We start from the raw sequence: 19,808 nt of genomic DNA on the forward strand, positions 1-19,808 counted from the left end.
CTAAAGTAACTGTTAAAACTGTTTGAAAAGCTAAGCTATACAACAAGGAGAGATTGAGAATTTCCTTTGAGTTTTCAGTTTATTTGATATTGACAAAAGTTAGTCAGTTTTGTCTGTTCTTCTGTAAAACAAACTAAGATTTATTTTTAGAATTAATATTTTGTTTCTAAGTGGAATTGACAATTTAGTCTGTTTCGTTTGTTCTATTTTGAAACTTAAACGCTTTAGCGGCTGCCTTTTGTGTAGTTTGCAATATTTGCCTTTATTTATCTGAAAAAGTCTCATGTTCCTTAAGTACATCTACCCTGTTGAACTTATTATGGGAAATAAATATTTAAATCAAAACAAGCTGCTGATTATTTCACATTTTACTTGTGAGCAACAGCACATTTAAATCTTACAAATATAGTTATTTGGCTTATATCGTGATAGATATCGTTATCGCCTGAAATGAAAAAAAAAAAACATATCATGATAAGAAAAAATCTTATATCGCCCAGCTCTACTATTAGCTATTTATTTTATTTTAAGAAGAATATCGACTGGGTTGTGAACACTCAGCTGGGTGTAAGGACCTCTAAACAAGTAGCAAAGGAACAGTTTATTCTTGTTTTAGTATTTAAAATTTGGGCCACATTGATCCCCCCGTCCGCCCAATCTCAAACTGATTCTAACACAGGGTAAAAATTGGAGATAATCTAACACGGACTGGGGAAGAAGATAATCTACATTACACCTACACATGTAATGTACATATCCACTAATCTAAATCTACAATAATTGTTTTGGCCATATTGAGATAAGCTACATGTAAAGTACTTGTTCCAAATGAGTTAACAGAAAAGCTGTTAATTGGTTTAGGAACATGTCGGTAAACAAATCAAGTAATCAAAGGGCAAGATTTCATATTAAATACAAACTGTGTCATGTATTTCTCCTCACCACACATTAAGGTTTGTCTGCATTCGTCCTCTGCAAATTATCCAAATAAAGTTCAGCCGCCCACTCGCCGGGCTCAGTTGATCCAAATTAGAAACTGTTTGGCTGCTCGAGTTTCTTCAATGCCCAATCAATCTCCCCGAAACTGACAGTTTTAACATGCTCTGACGCACAGCAGTTCTCTTTGTGTGTGTGTGTGTCTACACAAATGGAATATACCAAGTGTAGTCATCATACAAGAGTGTGTAAGGGCAATAGGTGTGAGTGTATGTTTGTTTGTAATGATTAGAAAAGGGATTAGCTGAAGTAACGTTGGCTGTTTTCAGGCTCAGGGAATGAGATGGTGTCATTAGCTGATGAGAGGTTACAGTTTTTTTTTTTATTACATTCATTAATATCCATTTAACAAAAACAAACAACTGCACAAGATGATTGTGCACAATCAGGAGTGACCTGATTGTGAGTGTACTGGTCAGATCAAGGAATTCTTTTAAGTCACTATCCAGACCAACGGTTAATCCACTGACTGAAAAACAAAGACCTCACCACCGCTGCCAGAACATCAAGGACTCAGTGACAGTAATACTGCCACAAACACTTTAACTAATGCAGGATGACATAAAACGGCAAGAAGAAAAAAAAAACATTTAAATGAGTTTACACAACATGAAAAACATCTAAAGCTTAGAGTGCTGTTCTGGTTTAAAAGTCAGGTTTGTGGTATGGTCATTGCTTGTCCTACAGGCAGACTCTAGGAGGCCTAAACTCAGACTGAAGTGGCTGCTGACTCAAACAAGGTGTGAAGAAAGACTTATCAGGACTGAGCAAAAGAGAAGAGCAGAGAATCTGAGTAAACTTGCACTGCTCCCTGACAGGTTCTCAGCACATCTGCCAGATTAAAAGTACAAGGGATAGAATTATCTCCTTTCTTGTAATAAAAGCTAGCCCAGTGTATTAAAAGCTAAAGGAAGTAATAAAGGAAGCAGTGATAGTATTTTTGTTAGTATTTGCAGAATTCTAACAGCTCTTATTATCGCTGCCACTCACACACTTTGGGTCACTGATCTTTTTTGCTTGTGAGAAAAAAAGCTTCCTCCAGTGAAACCCCTCGACACATGTATTGTAACTAAATTACTAAAAGTAGTAAAAGTTTTGTTTATAAGCAACTAAAAACAGCTTGCAGAAGCACAACAAAGCATGCTAAGGAAGAACACTTCAGGAGACGATACATCATTAGCACAGATTTAAAACTGTAATCCTTAGTGTAGAAGAATTACAGAATTTCTTTTGTTAGCACTGATGTAAATCCATGACCTACTTTAATTATAAGACAATGCTGAACATGTGCCATCCTGATTAAAAATAAGTAGTGTGCTTACTATTTACTGGGTTTGTGATGACCCACTGTGGAGTATTTACTGAAATCAAACTCACCAATGGTGTTAAAGCAGTGGATGTTCAGGCTTGCAGGGCTCTGGTCTCCTATATGGATCTCCTCCAGGGCGTGGTCTGAGCTGTTGGTCAGTATGACTTGTACTGCAACCATACTGGGCTGGTACAAACATGGCTGCCTGGGGAAATGGTACTTGGCCGACAGACCTTTTCCTGTCATATGGTGAAGCAGCTCATAGGTTTTCAAAGGGCCAAAAGATGAAGTGGTGACCTGGAAGGACATATAAAACAGGGATATATCACTGGTTCTAAATGTGGGTTTTTTGGAGTCATTTTGAGGAAACAAACAATGCTGACAAAAAAAAATCAAATCATAAAAAAATGATCATTATAGTAATAAACTCCAGTTTGGGCAGGAATGAACCAAAGCCTGCTGATGATTAAAAAACAAAAACAAACACCCAACAAAACCGCAAATGCAGCACATTACCCAACAGCGTAAAGCTTCCTGAATCAACACAAAACCAGAGACTGCTTTGTACATTACAGCGCAAATGCATCAACACAAAAAGTCAAATTAATACAAATCCTCGGTTTGCCCATCACCTATATTCACACAATTTATTTCATCCAATCAGCGGCCAAAAGGCTGCATTTTTAGCGATGTGGGACGAAGTGTTGGCTGCCCGCTCTCCTACCCCAAAGCTCCCTTTATTAACTCTGTAGGATAAAGAGGAGCACATTTAAGAAATGCCCTCCAATCAGCCCAGTTAGGTGGAAATGGGCTGGATGCTCAGTCAACCCAGGCTGAATAAAAACAACCTCTAATGAAAAGAAACACAAGTGCCTGCATGGGCCAAAACTGCCATTCGCTGGCCTTTTAAAGGGGCTTTTACCTTTTCAGAGGCAGAAAACAGCATTAACTTAAAAAACATACAGACATGAAATGAGGGGGAAGAGTGTGGTTGAATGTTTTTTTTTAAAAAATGTAAAAATTAAACATCTCATTACTAGAATAAAAATTGTTAACAACCGGTGCGGCTGAGATTTTTATCAGATGCTCTCGATAGAGAAGATAGGACAGCCAGCAGTGGTACACTACACAATGCAAAGTGGGGGGGAAAATCATCATGTGCACAAACACCAGACACACCTCTGCTGTAGGAGGAAAAAAAACACTAAGTTTGAAAAAAAAAAAAATCTCCAAAGTATAACAGCTTTCAGTAGTTTAACAGTCAATAGAAGTCAAAGGCTCTTCTGTCTGGAATGACAGCACTAATTAGTTAAAAACATGAGACAGATATAGCCTTTTCACACCCTCTGAAACAATTAGCACCTGAATGCACTCACACACCAGCACAGAGCCTAAACAGATGCATGTCATTCTGGTGAAAATAATGATGAGTACAGAGACTTAACAAAAAAAAAAAAAAAAAAAATCTATTTATCACCTGAAAGAGATTAAAAAAAAAAAAAAAACTCAAATAAGTCACAAGAGTAACAAAATGAATGGCAAAAGAAAAAAACAAACAAAACAAGCAGTGGAAGAAAAACAGATCCTGTAAATAAATGATTAAGCGAGGTGTTTCAACTAACTGAGTTAATTGAATATGACTAAGAATATAATGCGAGGAAACTGTGGAAAGGGGCGGGCTTGATGGTATATCTCAGCGTGTTGAGTAGTGTCAGCGTGCATTGTTTTATTAAAGTAGAACGCGCTGCCAGAGCGCTCTCAGTTGGGTGGGAAATGTAAAAGGAATCCTTCGCCTTGTCATGTGCTGCGTGAGGATGAAGAATCGCTTTGACATACGACGAGAGCTGCCGAGACGAGTCTGAATGTGCTCGCTTTCGAGGAAGCGATCAGACGAAATCAGGCACTATCGCTGTACTCTTGGAGCAACGTGCTGAGAAGCAAAAAGTCTGACAGTTTGGATAAATTTGATGAACAAACAAAGACACAAAATGTAAATTAGACAGCATCATAGTCTTCTTTGCTTATTTCCTACTGCATACGCTCCATCTCGGGACTATTAGAGAAGCTTTATGAGACTGAAGGCTCAGAATAACTTTCTCAGTACCTCTCCCTTTAACATCCAGAGCTGTGTGCCTGAGATGACCGCATTAAGGATATCTCCTCTTAGTGACATCATACAAACCAAAGATTGAAAGAAAAAACAAAAAAACATCTGAAATCAAGTTTTCAGAGTTTTTGCTCACAGGGATCACTTATACACTGACCATCATATGAAACTTGTTCAATGTGGCCACTCATCACTTTAGTGTATATATGACAGAAAACTCTATATGTTTCAACAAATACTATACAAACAAAATTTAACAGCTTTATTCAGCTAACGAGTACGGCAGATTGAGCCTAAAATCTGATGTACACAGTGGATTGACCCTGGATTAACATTAACCCATGGGACATAAGTTTCTTTTCCCAGGCCTTAAAGGTTAGCTAGTAGCTCTCATCTCTTTAAAGTAGTGGTGGGCAAATCCAGGCTGGTGTCCTGCAGGTTTTAGATGTGTCCTTGATCCAACACAGCTAATTCAAATGGCAAAATGACCTCCTCAATGTGTCCTGAAGTTCACCAGCGGCTTGGTAAAAGACTAATCATGTGATTCAGGTGTGTTTACCCAGGGTGAGATCTAAAACCTGCAGGACACCAGCCCTTGAGGCCTGGAGTTGCCCACCCCTGCTTTAAAAGGGACATCCACAGATTAGTAGCAGCATGTCAACCAGAGACCACGCCGTGACCATGACATTCTGCAACTTCAAATAACGTCCAGGATGCCCAGAAAGAGAACCCAGTGCTTGTGGACTCAGGTAAACTCAGCTCTGCCTCAGATGCACGTAAATCCCTTCCAAGCTGATGTCGCCTTGGTACAAGAGGAGAAACCAAAGATCAGTCTGAAGCCTGCGCTGTTGGCTGAGTCAGATAAATGGTAATACACTGAATTCATTCTTTTGCTTTTATAATCACCTCATTGTAGACCTTTGCTGAGACTGCTGGCTTAGTTATGCTTCCTAGGCCCTTCCATTAGCTACACTGCAATAGGCCTAGGCTGCTGGGGGCTTCCCATAATGCACTGTATTTGTTCTTCACTCACTTCTTTTCACTCTCTCTGTTTATATACCACTCTGCATTGAATCATTAGTTACTGTTCATCTCTGGCTCTCGTCCACAGTGTGTCTTTTGCCCCGTGTCCCTCCCCTCACCCCTAACCGGCCATGGCAGATAGCTGCCCCTCCCTGAGCCTGGTTCTCTTGGAGGTTTCTTCCTGTTAAAAAGTTTTTTCTTCCGACTGTCGCCAAGAGCTTGCTCATAGAAAGTCATATGTTTTCTTTCTATTGTTTTAGGGCCTTTACCTTACAGAGTGCCTTAAGGCAACTGTCGCTGTGATTTGGCGCAATATAAATAAAAATGAATTCAACTGGATTCAACTCTGCCATTTCAGAAACAAATAAAAGCTAAAACAGTCACCTTTAAATAGGTAAGTGCCTCTGCAAGTATACAGGTAAGTAAACATCAGAGCTTTAACATTCATCTGCTGCTAATAGTAGGATTCAATAAATATTATATCAAGTATTACTTTTACTAAGTATGACATCTGTGGCTTATTTTCAATTATTTACTTCTTCAGTAGTAACAAAAGACTTTTGGCCATTTATGTATTTTATTGCCACCAGTATCAACAAATTCATAACCACGAACACATACAGAATAAACTCTTCTGACAACAACACCATCATCTCCCCTCGGCCTCGTGACATGCTCGCAGCGTCTCTTGTCCCCAGACCGCCGTCTCTAAAGGAGGTCAAACAAACATTTGTTGCTGCGCTGTAACGCTGCTCTGCCCCCACAAGCGCCCGTCACGCCACCGCCGGCCCGCAAATTTATTGGGCCACTTTTGGATGTGTCAGAGCAGTCGGTGTCGATAAAGCTCGTCGTAATGTTTGCCACCCCATCACAGCAGAGATTTACCTCCCTGACAGACACATCCTGTTTCAAGGTCTTATCTGTCGCCTCGCCCCAAGCAGGCGGCAGGAGGGACGGACAGCGATAGGACAGGGTTTCAAACTGCTTATTATCACCAATTTGACACAGCGGACAGTTAGAGCCTGACACAAGTGCCCACGCAAGCCGCTTCACCCTTCCATCCATTGTTGTCCTGTTATGCGGTGCAAGCCCATAACACCTCAAGTGTAAATAAGAAGGGAAGAGGAATGTAACCTTGACTTCTCTGTCAGTCTGCCTTTTTTCCCTCCCCGCCTCTCTGAGCTTGGCTCTCAGTCTCCACCTTGGACAGGAAGGAGGGAGGTGACAATGAGCGAGGAAGTTGATTGAGAGGCTCTATTATGCATCAACTTAAAGGAAGCTCCCATGATGGATGACACAGACACCAGTCACCTTCAGAACCCGGACGACACGTTCCCAGCATCCTCTCTGGCAAATGACCTGAAAATCCCGCTGACATATTCAAAAGGGCTAACCAGAGCCGGGCAGCCTTGTGCTGTGTGTATTAGAAGGCCAATTTCAAAGAAAGCATGGTGAGGCGTACAGAGATGTATGGGCATATATTGAAAATCCATTTCTGTTTTTCAGACACCGGATTCCATTATGCTCTACAAGAGTTGTGAGGATTAAGGTGAGGGACATGTGTTTGACTTTAGGGCCTAATTGTTCCCTTCAGTCAGGAGATGACAATTAATTGAGGGCCGTCACAAGGACCTTGACTGCAAATTGAATTAAATAAATGTTACTACAGCCTCCTAAAACTACTTTAATGTAACAAGAAGTCTCTCTGGCGCATATAGACAGAGGTTAGTTCATTTATGCCAATTTGTCTGTAAATTAGGTATTCTAAAATGATTAATTTTGAAATTTTCCATTAAAGACTATTAGCAATAATAGAGGACTGTTATTCAGAAACAGAGGTGTCCTTCATCGAGTTTTGCAAGTGCTGTTAACAGCCTGTCAACACTTTCTTTGAATTAGCAGCATAGTCAAAAGATCTTCAACTGCAACTGATTATTTTCTGCATTAACACTTAATAACTTGGACAATAATTGAATCAAAACACTAGAACTGAAGACTACGAAAGCAAGTGTTCGGATTTAATAGCTGCAGCCGTCAAATTTGAACCATTTGACTATTAAAATTGTGTGCCGAAACCTTTTTTGATGACCGATTCTAATCAGATAATCAGTTCAGCTCTACTCAGAGCCAAATACAAAAACATGAATTTTAACTAGACACAACTTTCACAGACACTCGGATCAGGATTAAAGAATACTAACAGATGTATGCACGTGCTTATAAATCACAGATACTAGTGGATGATAAGAGTATACATTTACTCTGGCATAAGAATAAGGAAGCAACTCGCATATACTTGGATATTTTCCCAACAGTACACATTGTTATTCACAGAAAGACTTCGTGATTTGGTCACAAAGCTTTCATGATAAGAGCTTCTATTAAATCTTCAACACTTACTTTTAAGCACTCAACATGCTGCTCCTCTAACATAGCCATTGCTGCAGAGAAGACAGAGTGTACTACTGACACGGTTACCTTATTCACTTCTTCAAACAAACTTGTCAGCCATTCAAGCACTCAACTCCTACAAAGCACTGCTGACCCAAATATTGTCTGTGTTTTTTCTTTATTGGACACTACTGGGGGAACACAATTCTTGTATCCTTAGGTTTGTTATGTTAAAAGCAAAAAGCCATTAAAACTTGACATCATATCAAGTTACAGCACATCTGCCTTGCCTACTCTCATTTGCTTTATGTCTGTGTTTGTCACACTGTCCCACATGGTATTGTGGGTCACCCACAAATAGTAACCCACTACTACTTATGCATGGCACCGTGCTGTAGGGATTAACTGTGTTGCCTCACAGCAAGAAAGTTCCTGGTTCATACCCCAGGTGGGGCTTTTCTTTGCCACTGTGGGTACTCCAGCTTTCTCCCAAAGTCCCACTGCCATGCATACTAGGTTAATTGGTAATTCAGCTGTCTGTCTCACATCCATGGCTAAACAGCTATAAGTATATGAAAAATGTGACTTGTAGTCTGAAGCAATTGCAAGTCAATTACAATTGATTTAGATGTTATGCTTTACTGTCATTTTAATTAATATTTTAACATCTGGTTAAGGGAAAGCAGTTGACAGTTAGCTATGTAGGTGTCAGCTGCACATTTATTTGAGAAACACAATAGGAAAAACGTACTGTAGTTCAATTCAGAAAATACACTTATAATCACATATTTTATTAAAGTCCAATTATTTATGGAGGTCAAATCTTCACAAGCATTTTAATGCTATTGTAACCTTAACTTGAGGATGAGAAAACATGATGTATTGTGAGAAATGGACAGTAAAAGGCAGAAAAATAGCCTAGCAATTATGTTAATAACTGTAAAAATAAAGATTTAAGAGCTTACAGCAGTGGCCCCCATTAATTAAATGGCAAAGTGTTTTTGCTAAGACAAGTTTAGGTGTCAACTGTTAATGAAAACACACATATGATCATTAGAGGTTTGAGAGAACACGGTCATAACCTTAATCACGCCAGACCAAAGGCGTCAACAAAACCTATATGAAAAAGATAAAATGCTTATATATATAAAAATAGATATAGAAAAATGAATTGCGCCTGAAACAAACTTATTAATAAGCAAGAAGTGGCTAAGGCAGTCGCCATTAAAATACAAACATTTCCCAAACTACCTGCTGGCTACACTGACTGGCTGCTTCCGTGTGGGCATTTATTCCTACTTAAGCCGCAATCTCCGCAGTTTGAGTGGCAGCAGGAGGTTTGGAGGGCAGGAGCTTCTATATTCGTGGCGCTCGAGGTCCTTTTGCTGATTCATAATTAGATGTGAACCCAGAGCGCCCACTACGGGGGAGGTCAGAAGGGTGAGGAGGGAGGCGAGGGAGGAGGAGGGGGCGAGCCGGCGTCCGCCTGATGGACACCAAATGAACAAATTATGATGGCCCCCTCTGGGTGTGATGGGGTCAAATGCCCCGCGCCCCGCCGCTGACAGTTCAATTTCCCCCCAGCGCAGCCCCATTCGCTGACTGCTAATTATGAATGAAAAGTTATCAGCCTCAGCCACCCCGCCGCACACACGGACAGCGGTCGGAAGAGGTTTGGGGGTGAGGTGCGATGGTGGGGAGGATTTAAGAGGCATTTGTGAGAGATCCTAATGTCAAAATGTTATTAGAGAGAGCGGTAGCATGAAGAAGCTGAGGAGAGGAGGAGGAGACAGAGGAGGAGGTGGGTCAAAGACAGTGGCCAGGGTTAATCTAAATGCCTTTGATAACCATGCAGTAATTCTCTAAAAAGGCCCGAGCACTCAGCTGAGACAGACTCGCTGCCTCTGTGGGCAGATTGCTGAGAAATAGAAATGACACTGGGGCCAACGTGTGTGTGTGTGGGTGTGGGAAAGAGCTGTTGTTGAAGAGCATGCATGGGGAGGGGCGTGCGTGAATAAAGGTGAGGTTATTTACCCTTGTCTATGAATCCCGTTGCCCATCATGTATTTATGCATAGAATTGACTCTAAATCAGATGTTGATGTGCAAAAAGTTCCCTGTTCTAATCTGCATTTCTATTCTCTATTACTCCCTGGCCTTCACCTGAGGAGAGATTGGCTAACAAGACTTGTGCTGCATAAATGCTGGCCTGAGAGCAGCTGTCAATCATACTGACTGACAGGCGAGCAGAACTGACGGGCAAACTTAGAATACAGACCAACGCACAGCAGCAGAGGCCATTCACATAAGCTGGGAGTGCGCACACAGACACACACAGTTAAATCTGGGTGTACAAAAAGTTAGAGACAGCCTAAAGTCACTTTTAAAGAGACCAAAGGAAGCTCATTTACACGCCTGTGATGACAACAAAAAGTCAGCGGAGTTTACAGAGCAAAAAGCAAAAAAAACAAAACAAAATGAAACATAAAAACATAGTAACCCACGCTCAGCCCTTCTTTATTATAGCAATCCACTTCAGTCTTCAGTTCCTTGGATGCCAGTAGTTCAGGAAGAGTCGGGGTTCACGTTTATAGTCAACAAATTACATTTATACAGTTATTTTATGCCTCGATTACGGTCACTGTATTCATTGTGTTGCGTGCCAACTGTGGTGCTGTGGTGCCAGAGGGCCCACTGCAGTCTTCTCATGAACAATAGGTTTCACCACTCACATAAAAACCTCTGTATCAGCACTGTATGCAAGACGAAGTCAAAACAGGAAGCACAGCAACTGTTTTTTGTTTTTCAAACACTTCACCTGACTGTCTCCTCTTTTTTTTTTTTTACTGTTGTTCTGCTTCTGTGTAACGTGAGAATCTCTGAGCTCCTGTCGTTGAAATCGCAGTAAAGTGCGACAAAAATCGTGCTCACGTCTTTGAGCTGGGACAAAAACTGTGAATGACAAGTTGAAATGACACTAAAGCACAGTGAGCAGTTTTGATGTCACTTTTGGTGAGGGTGACAAAAGTGAGCAAAAGGCAATTGTTAGTTAGTAGAAGAGCTTCTAGTAATGGATTATAGTGGCAAAGAAGTAATGGGGGAAAACACCTAGACTAAAAACTTTAGGTAATTCAGCTTCAGCTTTTTTTGAAGTAGTAAATTACCCTTTGCATGTACAAAGAAGCTATAAAAATCCCCAAAAACAAGTGGAACTAGACACTGAAGTAATAAAATATAACAACAACTAAGCGGTTTAAGGAATTCATTCACTGAAAAAATAAAAATAAAAATAAAAAACGTTAATAGATTATCTGTTATTTATTTCACCAACTAATATCTTTGGGAAAAGCAAGCTATGCCATGCTTACAAGGTTGAAATCAATAAATAGCTTTGTATTAGAACGATAATCATTACTCACAGCCCACAAACAACAAAACTACTCAATTAGATTCTAACCTTCTGATGTGACATTGTCAAAGAGCAGAGTTTCCATACAGCTGTGTCACAAAATAAGACACAGCAACAGCACAAAGAATAGTCTGGACATTTCCCTCCCAGGAGGGAGACAAGATACAAAATACACAGACATGCAGAGTCGCTCATATACTGAGGAGAGAAAGGAGCCGTCACACTGGGAAAGGTCAACCATCAGATATACACAACATGAGGACACAAGGGACACAACATCTGACAGAGAGAGATGGAGGGTGACACAGGAGGAGGAGAGAAATAAGGGAGAGAGAGAGAGCGAGAGCGAGAGCGCGCGAGAGAGCGAGGGGATGGACTCAGAGACGAGAGAGAAATAGAGATCAAGGGTGTGGAAGTGCAAAAGACAGTGACGGTGAGAAAGACAGACTATAAGAGATACAGGAAACAACGAGAGCTGTTGGACCATCCTGACTTGCTATAAATATAACAAGGCAGAAAAGGTCAATAGTTGGCGTCTGGAGCAGAAATGTTCCACAAGGGAGTGAGGCTCATTTCACCATCTCATATGCTGCTCTGCTGTACTGTCAGTGTCAGACAGAAAGGAACGACTGACTCTCAACACACATTGATGGAGGAAATGTCAGCCTGTGTGCATCTAATACACGCATGCACACACGCGCACACACACACACACACACTAACCTGCACAGTGGAGGAGATGTTGGAGAGAGAAAGGCCTTCGAGGTCGGACAGCAGACTTTGAGAGAGCACAGAAGGCTTTGGTGCGTTGGTGGGTGCAGGAGAAACTAAAGAACGCAAAGAAAACAACAACAACGTAAAGATTATTAAAGCTACGGTACTACAGCGATGTCGCACACAAAGTTACTTTTTAAAATATAATTACAATATTAATAATAATAATACTTTATGACAAAAGAAAGCAACTGAAGGCTGTTTAACTTTTACTCCAGTGTTATTATTAAGTCACGTCACAACATGTCAGAGCAAACTGACGTATAAAAATATTTCAGCATTGAACGTGAGCAGTCATACTGATATAAATGTCAACAGGGTCATGGGATCTTGTGTCAAAAAGTAATTTAGGAAAACCTGATTCAAACCCCAAAACATGAAGATTATCTGGATGCAGAGTTAGACACACAATTTAACATAAACTACTCCTCAAACTGTGATTCTCCTGTTCCACACAAGCTGAACGGCACTTTTTAATATCACATAAAAACTGTGGTGTTTTACTTTGCATTGATTTTGGAAGTTGGAACTGTAAACACTCTGAATTCTTTTTGCCACTGAAGAAATGAACAAAAAGTTTAGAGCTCTTTTTCATCATCATCCTACAAATCCCTGTAAGCATTCGTCTTTTATGCCTCCCTTGAGTTCCACAGATACTGAGTTATGTCCAAGACAGAAGTTAATGACATTTTTGCTTTCTATATTTGATAGCTTGCATCAGTCACAGATAAACGTGCAGCAAATGTGTGCACGGACATGTGAGATGAGTTTCAGCAAAGGTTTTCTACAGGATGATTACCTACAAATTGTAAGCCGATACATGAACTGACATCTATATGGTTAAATACAGTCCCACACCATACAGGGAGTGCAGAATTATTAGGCAAATGAGTATTTTGTCCACATCATCCTCTTCATGCATGTTGTCTTACTCCAAGCTGTATAGGCTCGAAAGCCTACTACCAATTAAGCATATTAGGTGATGTGTATCTCTGTAATGAGAAGGGGTGTGGTCTAATGACATCAACACCCTATATCAGGTGTGCATAATTATTAGGCAACGTCCTTTCCTTTGGCAAAATGGGTCAAAAGAAGGACTTGACAGGCTCAGAAAAGTCAAAAATAGTGAGATATCTTGCAGAGGGATGCAGCAGTCTCAAAATTGAAAAGCTTCTGAAGCGTGATCATCGAACAATCAAGCATTTCATTCAAAATAGTCAACAGGGTCGCAAGAAGCGTGTGGAAAAACCAAGGCGCAAAATAACTGCCCATGAACTGAGAAAAGTCAAGCGTGCAGCCGCCAAGATAACACTTGCCACCAGTTTGGCCATATTTCAGAGCTGCAACATCACTGGAGTGCCCAAAAGCACAAGGTGTGCAATACTCAGAGACATGGCCAAGGTAAGAAAGGCTGAAAGACGACCACCACTGAACAAGACACACAAGCTGAAACGTCAAGACTGGGCCAAGAAATATCTCAAGACTGGTTTTTCTAAGGTTTTATGGACTGATGAAATGAGAGTGAGTCTTGATGGGCCAGATGGATGGGCCCGTGGCTGGATTGGTAAAGGGCAGAGAGCTCCAGTCCGACTCAGACGCCAGCAAGGTGGAAGTGGAGTACTGGTTTGGGCTGGTATCATCAAAGATGAGCTTGTGGGGCCTTTTCGGGTTGAGGATGGAGTCAAGCTCAACTCCCAGTCCTACTGCCAGTTTCTGGAAGACACCTTCTTCAAGTAGTGGTATAGGAAGAAGTCTGCATCCTTCAAGAAAAACATGATTTTCATGCAGGACAATGCTCCATCACACGCGTCCAAGTACTCCACAGCGTGGCTGGCAAGAAAGGGTATAAAAGAAGAAAAACTAATGACATGGCCACCTTGTTCACCTGATCTGAACCCCATTGAGAACCTGTGGTCCATCATCAAATGTGAGATTTACAAGGAGGGAAAACAGTACACCTCTCTGAACAGTGTCTGGGAGGCTGTGGTTGCTGCTGCACGCAATGTTGATGGTGAACAGATCAAAACACTGACAGAATCCATGGATGGCAGGCTTTTGAGTGTCCTTGCAAAGAAAGGTGGCTATATTGGTCGCTGATTTGTTTTTGTTTTTGAATGTCAGAAATGTATATTTGTGAATGTGGAGATGTTATATTGGTGTCACTGGTAAAAATAAATAATTGAAATGGGTATATATTTGTTTTTTGTTAAGTTGCCTAATAATTATGCACAGTAATAGTCACCTGCACACACAGATATCCCCCTAAAATAGCTAAAACTAAAAACAAACTAAAAACTACTTCCAAAAAGATTCAGCTTTGATAATAATGAGTTTTTTGGGTTCATTGGGAACATGGTTGTTGTTCAATAATAAAATTATTCCTCAAAAATACAACTTGCCTAATAATTCTGCACTCCCTGTAGAGAGTATAAAAGATGGAACACATTTTGAAACCTCAATGCTTTGTTAGCTTTTGGAGCCAGAGATGATCTCATTTGGAGGAGAAGCGATTTATCAAATAACTCCAGGAAAATTGGTTAGCAAGCTGTCTCCATAAACTGTGCAGATGCATCAGACATATACACATATCAGCTAATTAGTGCAAAGTAATAGACCAATAAAACACTCGAATTTCATTCAACAGACCTGAAGCTAAAACTTCTTGGGCAGTCTTTACCTCACAGCAATATTAGCAAGACAATCCATTAAGATGCTTCAAAGGCGCAAAATAGAGGGCTGCAGGTCAGTGACTCAGTAGGTGAGATGATAGCGACCAGCTGCAGCTGCCTGTGTCAGGACATCTGGACATAATCCTCCAGATGGACGAGTTATACATAAATTCACCTCACTCAGAGCTGTTATGAGGTGGGAAACTAGCTATACAGTTAAAAAGGCTTTTCCATGCTGCAAAGTTGGGAGTGTCTGAACTAAACTGCAGTTTTTGGCACTCTGGCTTCATTTTTTCAGCTGAGGTTTCCGCCTCTTGGTCCACACGTTGTAAATATTTAAACTCTACTACAAATTCTAACGTGATGTTGTGAATGCCTACACTACAGTTCTCCAATGAACTGCACTTTATTTTTAGCCAAGCGATTAATGCAAGTCCAATATTTTCTCTACCTCTAACTGGTACAATTCAGTTCTCCTCACCAGGACTTGATCATCTATGTCTGCTTGCTACTTTGGGCGGTGGGGAAATAGAATACACATCAGAGGTTTTTTTGTGAAGCCTGCTGCTCTTGTTAATGTGAGTTTATGCAAGCGGAAACTGTAGGAAAACTCACAGTCATCTAGATCCAGTAAAGAGACTTCCTTCTTGGAGTTCACTGCCACCTAAAAAGAAAGCACAACAACATGATGGTTTCAATTTCAATTTCACCAACAGTGTCTCTGAACACATTCATCCCACGTTCACGGGTAACATGTCTGGAATTTTCAGTGACCGGTCACATGTCATTTTGAGTCACAACTGCTACTCACCACCCTCTGCAACTGAGTCAGGCTTGTACGGTGTTGACAATAAAACAGTGCTTAAACGTAAGAGGGCTTTTATCGCTCCTTCTCCATACCCTACTAACCAACCTGGCACCACTCACATCGCATAAAGAGCCATAAAATTCCACTCTGCATAGCCCAAGCTGAGCAGATAGGGAGGGGGGAAAAAAACCAATGTGATATGAGTGAAAACAAACCATAAAGTTAGAGGCCGTATCTTATCAGATTTTCTCTGATTGACGCTCGGTGGTGGTAATAGAGACGGAAACCTTGTGGGTGTTGTGATAGAGCAAGACAGACAGAGAGAGAGGTGTAGAAAGAAAGGTAGAGATGCATAATTCATAAGCCATGCCCAAATGACAAAGCGTATGAAATGAGAATTTCATAGCGCAGAAAAGCAAACGGAGGGCGAGAAATAATGTGATGAGCAAAACAGATAAGAAAAAGATTGTAAGAGCTGAAAGGGGCCAAATGAAATGCTGGAAGGGAAAAAACAAAAGGTGGTATAGTGGAGCCAAATCATATCCCAAGGTATAAATCCTGATTTAGAAGCTCTTGTGCACCTACAGAACAAAAACTCGCTGCGAGAACTGCACATTAATATTTAGAAGGCTAAGCAGAGCAGGGCCATTATCCTAATATCATACTCTATACTGATTTAGACATTATGCATTGTAAATATAGTACAATATCATACATTATAATGTGACAAAGGTGTGTTTTCCTGTATTGTTTTATACCATTATCTTCTCTTTAGCACTGCATAATGAATCTTTCTCCCCTTAAATTTCATTTATAATGTGTATTTTTAATAGTCTAAGAAGTTCTACAAAGACACTGATTCAAGGCCATTATTGCAAACGTGTGCAACTACAGCGACCAATAAGTTGAAGTTCAATTCAATTGCATTCAATTTAGAGATATTGCAATGACACAGAGCGATCCCCAGTAATCCTATAATCACGTAATAAAAAGCCAAGGCAAAACAGTGGTGCGTGCCAGTGGATGCGACATGATTTTTGGCATGCGCTACTGTCCAACAGAAGATAAGCGGTGTGGGCAGAATCAGCCTCAACCTTGTACAACAAAGCAGTAGTTGAGGGTCATTTGATCCAGGCTGAAACGACAGATCAACGAACTGCAAACAACCCACGACCCCACCATCTTTGGAAAAAGCAAATGCATTTTATTTTTGGTGGAACTGCACTGATGCTGTTGGCAGCCTCTGTTCTCAAAGTTAGAAACTCTCACTCGCAGTTAAATCCAAATAGGCCCACTTCATCCATGCATTATATCGTCACCTTGGGCTTGGCCTTTTCTTCAGTCTTCTTCTTGGGTGCGGGCGAGTCTGACTCAGAGTCTGAGGAGCTTTCAGAGGATGAGCTGCTAGCTTGGCCTACAGGTCCATTGCCATTTTCATCAGAGTCACTGAAGAAGAAAACAAAATGAGCTTAGTAGTCAGAGAACACACATTAAAACAGAAAGACCCAACACTCTCCATTATTTCTTAAAAGTAAAATATTTATTTATTCCATAATATAAAACAGTCTGGAAGCCAACAAATAAAACAAACTTGGTGCTATTGTTTTCCTATTTTGCATCCAACTTGAAAGCTTCAGCCCCGATTAGAACAACAAAGATCAATCTGTTTTTGTTTGTGAAGTTAATTCAATGTTGCATTTACTCAAAAAGATTTTTTCCATCTTTCTCCTCTCTCTTTCAGTCTTGCTGTCCCTCTTCAATTTGTCCCGATAATGAGTGTTTACTCCGCCTGCCTGGGATTTTCAGCCGTTAAATTAATGACGGGAATTGTGACGGTAACTGGCTTTTTAACTTGGGCGATGATGAAAAGCCAGTATTAATTTGGCCTACAGATTTCATTTGCTGCGAACAGGAAAAAGTGATATAAATCACTGTGGGCCTGATTAGGCCCTGCCTGAAATGACTGGGCCATAATGAGGGCATTATGCTGTGTTTGTTGTGGAAGCACTGGGGTGAGCTGCTCTAATTACCGTGTGTATGTGTGTGTGCGCGTGTTTGTGTGTGTTTGAGCACTGGGGTGAGTTGCTCTAATTATACTCTCTAATGGAGAGAACAGGGTCAGCCGCCGGCCTGTCACACAGTGAAATCAGGTACATTCGGTGTGAGTTTGTGTGTCCATGAGCAAATGAAGTAGAGTGCATAAGAAACTAAATTTGCTAGTGTGTAAGAGAGTGTACGTGAGCATACTCAGTAGTAATGACTCAAATCTCATTCACTGGTAACACCGGGCTGTTAAATGACCAATCAAAAGTCATTATCCATTAGCCATGTAAATGTGGGTTACGCTACTGGAGGAAAATTCTCATTGATTAGCTTGTTAATGGAACTCGCGCTAACAATATTCCAGCAGTGCTGCCATCATGTGTGTGTGTGTGTGTGTGTGTGTGTGTGTGAGAGAGGGAGATGGTGCATATAGAGTGTAACAGGTGTGTATGATGTTTTTTTCCCTCCATGTGAATCTCCCAGAAGACTTTAACTAGAAACATAAACGATCAGGCAAAGGATTCTGACCACTGACAGGTGACGTGAGTAACACTGATCATCTCTTCATCATAGCACCTGCTAATGGGTGGGACAACACATTAGGGAGTAGGTGGACATTTTGTTATCAAAGTTGATGAATATAATTGTCAAGCATAAAGATTTCAGAGTTTGACAAGAGCCAAATTGTGATGGCTGGACGACTGGATCAGAGCTTCTCCAAAACTGCAGCTCTCGTCAGGTGTTCCTGGTCTGCAGTGGTCAGTATCTATGAAAACTGATCCAAGTAACAGTGCTAAAAAACACAAACTACAGTCATGGGTGGCCAAGGTCGCTGGCCCGTGTTGTCCGATCCAACAGACGAGGAGCTACTGCAGCTCAAACTGCAGAAAAAGTTCATGCTGGTTTTGACAGAAAGATGTCAAAATACACCGTGCAGTACAGTTGGTTGTGTATGGGGCTGCGTAGCTACAGACCATTATAATGTTTGGTTTTTTCCTTCTAAGAGATCCACTGGATTTAGTTTCCATGCCCCTCGCATATCTTAGAAGTAGATGAGACAAAGACTCTGGCACAAAGACCATGGCTTCGAGCTGGACGACTGCTAGGCTTTACTCCGGTATCCATAAACATGCCAGTTTGAATACAGCTATACCTTTTTTTAAGTTGAGATTTTACAACATTTTCTGATTGTCACATTTTGTTTTGAATGTCCTTTTTTTAAAAATATGATTGAGCAAATTTTGCATCCTCTATCCACACTATAGGTGCTAATGTAAATCCTGACATATCAAGTCTGAGGGGTTTAGTGGAGGAAAGCTACAACTGAGCATTAAGAACTGTAACTGTGAGTGGGCTGTGATGAATAATATAAACTGCTGAATCTTTCAACAGATGGAGTTTGCTCGGATGCAGCAGAATCGTGGGCACATTTGTTGCTGACTACGTGTTTCTGGCAAACACACACCTGCTTAATTAGCAAAGCCAGAAAGAGAAGAAGAGAAAGACGCAGGTAACATCTGGACACGCCGCCTTTGCAGGGAAGAAAAATTATGCTTTCAGATTGTGACAGACAGCAGGGATTTCAGTGTACCTGTCACCAGCAGGCTTGCTTTTCTTCTGCGGTGCTTTCTTGGTCTTTTTCTTCTTCTTTTGATCTGATTCAGACTCACTGGAGCTCTTTTCAGATCCACTGGAGCTTTTTCCAGAATCACTGGAGGTCTTCTCTGAATCCTCACTGCTTTCCTCCTCGCTCTCACTGCCCGATTCTGTACAGACACATGGACACTGTACATATTAAACCCAAAACAAATCAGACTTTATTCTTTGCTGAAATTTCCTTTCATATTACTTATGATCTTAATTTCTTCAGCAACAGCCACTAAATGTACTGACAGTCAATTAGCACCTTATAGTATGCATTTATAGCTTTTTTTTTTTTGGGGGGGGGGGGCACCATTTCCACCTGTATATCAAATACAAACGATTTTTGTCATTTTATTTATCAATTACCAGCCTCACTGTTTGCTGCTGACTCTGATCTGTGCTGCAGCTACTACTTATTTCTGAAGGCCCCTCTTTAAGTTTTAGTTGGTTGTTTTGCAACTGCACGTGATGAATGAGGGATGGATCTAAAACTTCACTGGCTAACAGCTTGTCAATCATCAGGACTCTGAAATGACTGCTGCTCAACACTAATATATTCCAAACCAAAAGCACAACAACATCAAATGTTGTTCAGCTCAAATTTGTAAATTCTCAAAATGATCAGTTAGCCAGACC

The 19,808-nt window shown here is 40.8% G+C and overlaps 1 protein-coding gene across 2 annotated transcripts in view; it reads right to left on the bottom strand.

Moving 5' to 3' along the window:
* ap3b1a (adaptor related protein complex 3 subunit beta 1a) overlaps positions 1-19,808 on the bottom strand; it is a 60,033-nt gene that overhangs the window by 12,865 nt on the left and 27,360 nt on the right. For both annotated transcript variants that reach the window (XM_082542020.1, XM_082542019.1), the window contains exons 19-23: positions 19,120-19,294; positions 16,805-16,931; positions 15,293-15,341; positions 11,958-12,061; positions 2,374-2,602 (exon numbers count right to left, since the gene is read on the bottom strand). In XM_082542020.1, the coding sequence (XP_082398146.1) occupies positions 2,374-2,602; positions 11,958-12,061; positions 15,293-15,341; positions 16,805-16,931; positions 19,120-19,294 (684 nt within the window). The remainder of the gene's footprint in view (positions 1-2,373; positions 2,603-11,957; positions 12,062-15,292; positions 15,342-16,804; positions 16,932-19,119; positions 19,295-19,808) is intronic.

This window comes from Aulonocara stuartgranti (assembly GCF_965226115.1).
Source record: "Aulonocara stuartgranti genome assembly, chromosome: 7".
Classification (NCBI taxonomy): domain Eukaryota; kingdom Metazoa; phylum Chordata; class Actinopteri; order Cichliformes; family Cichlidae; genus Aulonocara; species Aulonocara stuartgranti.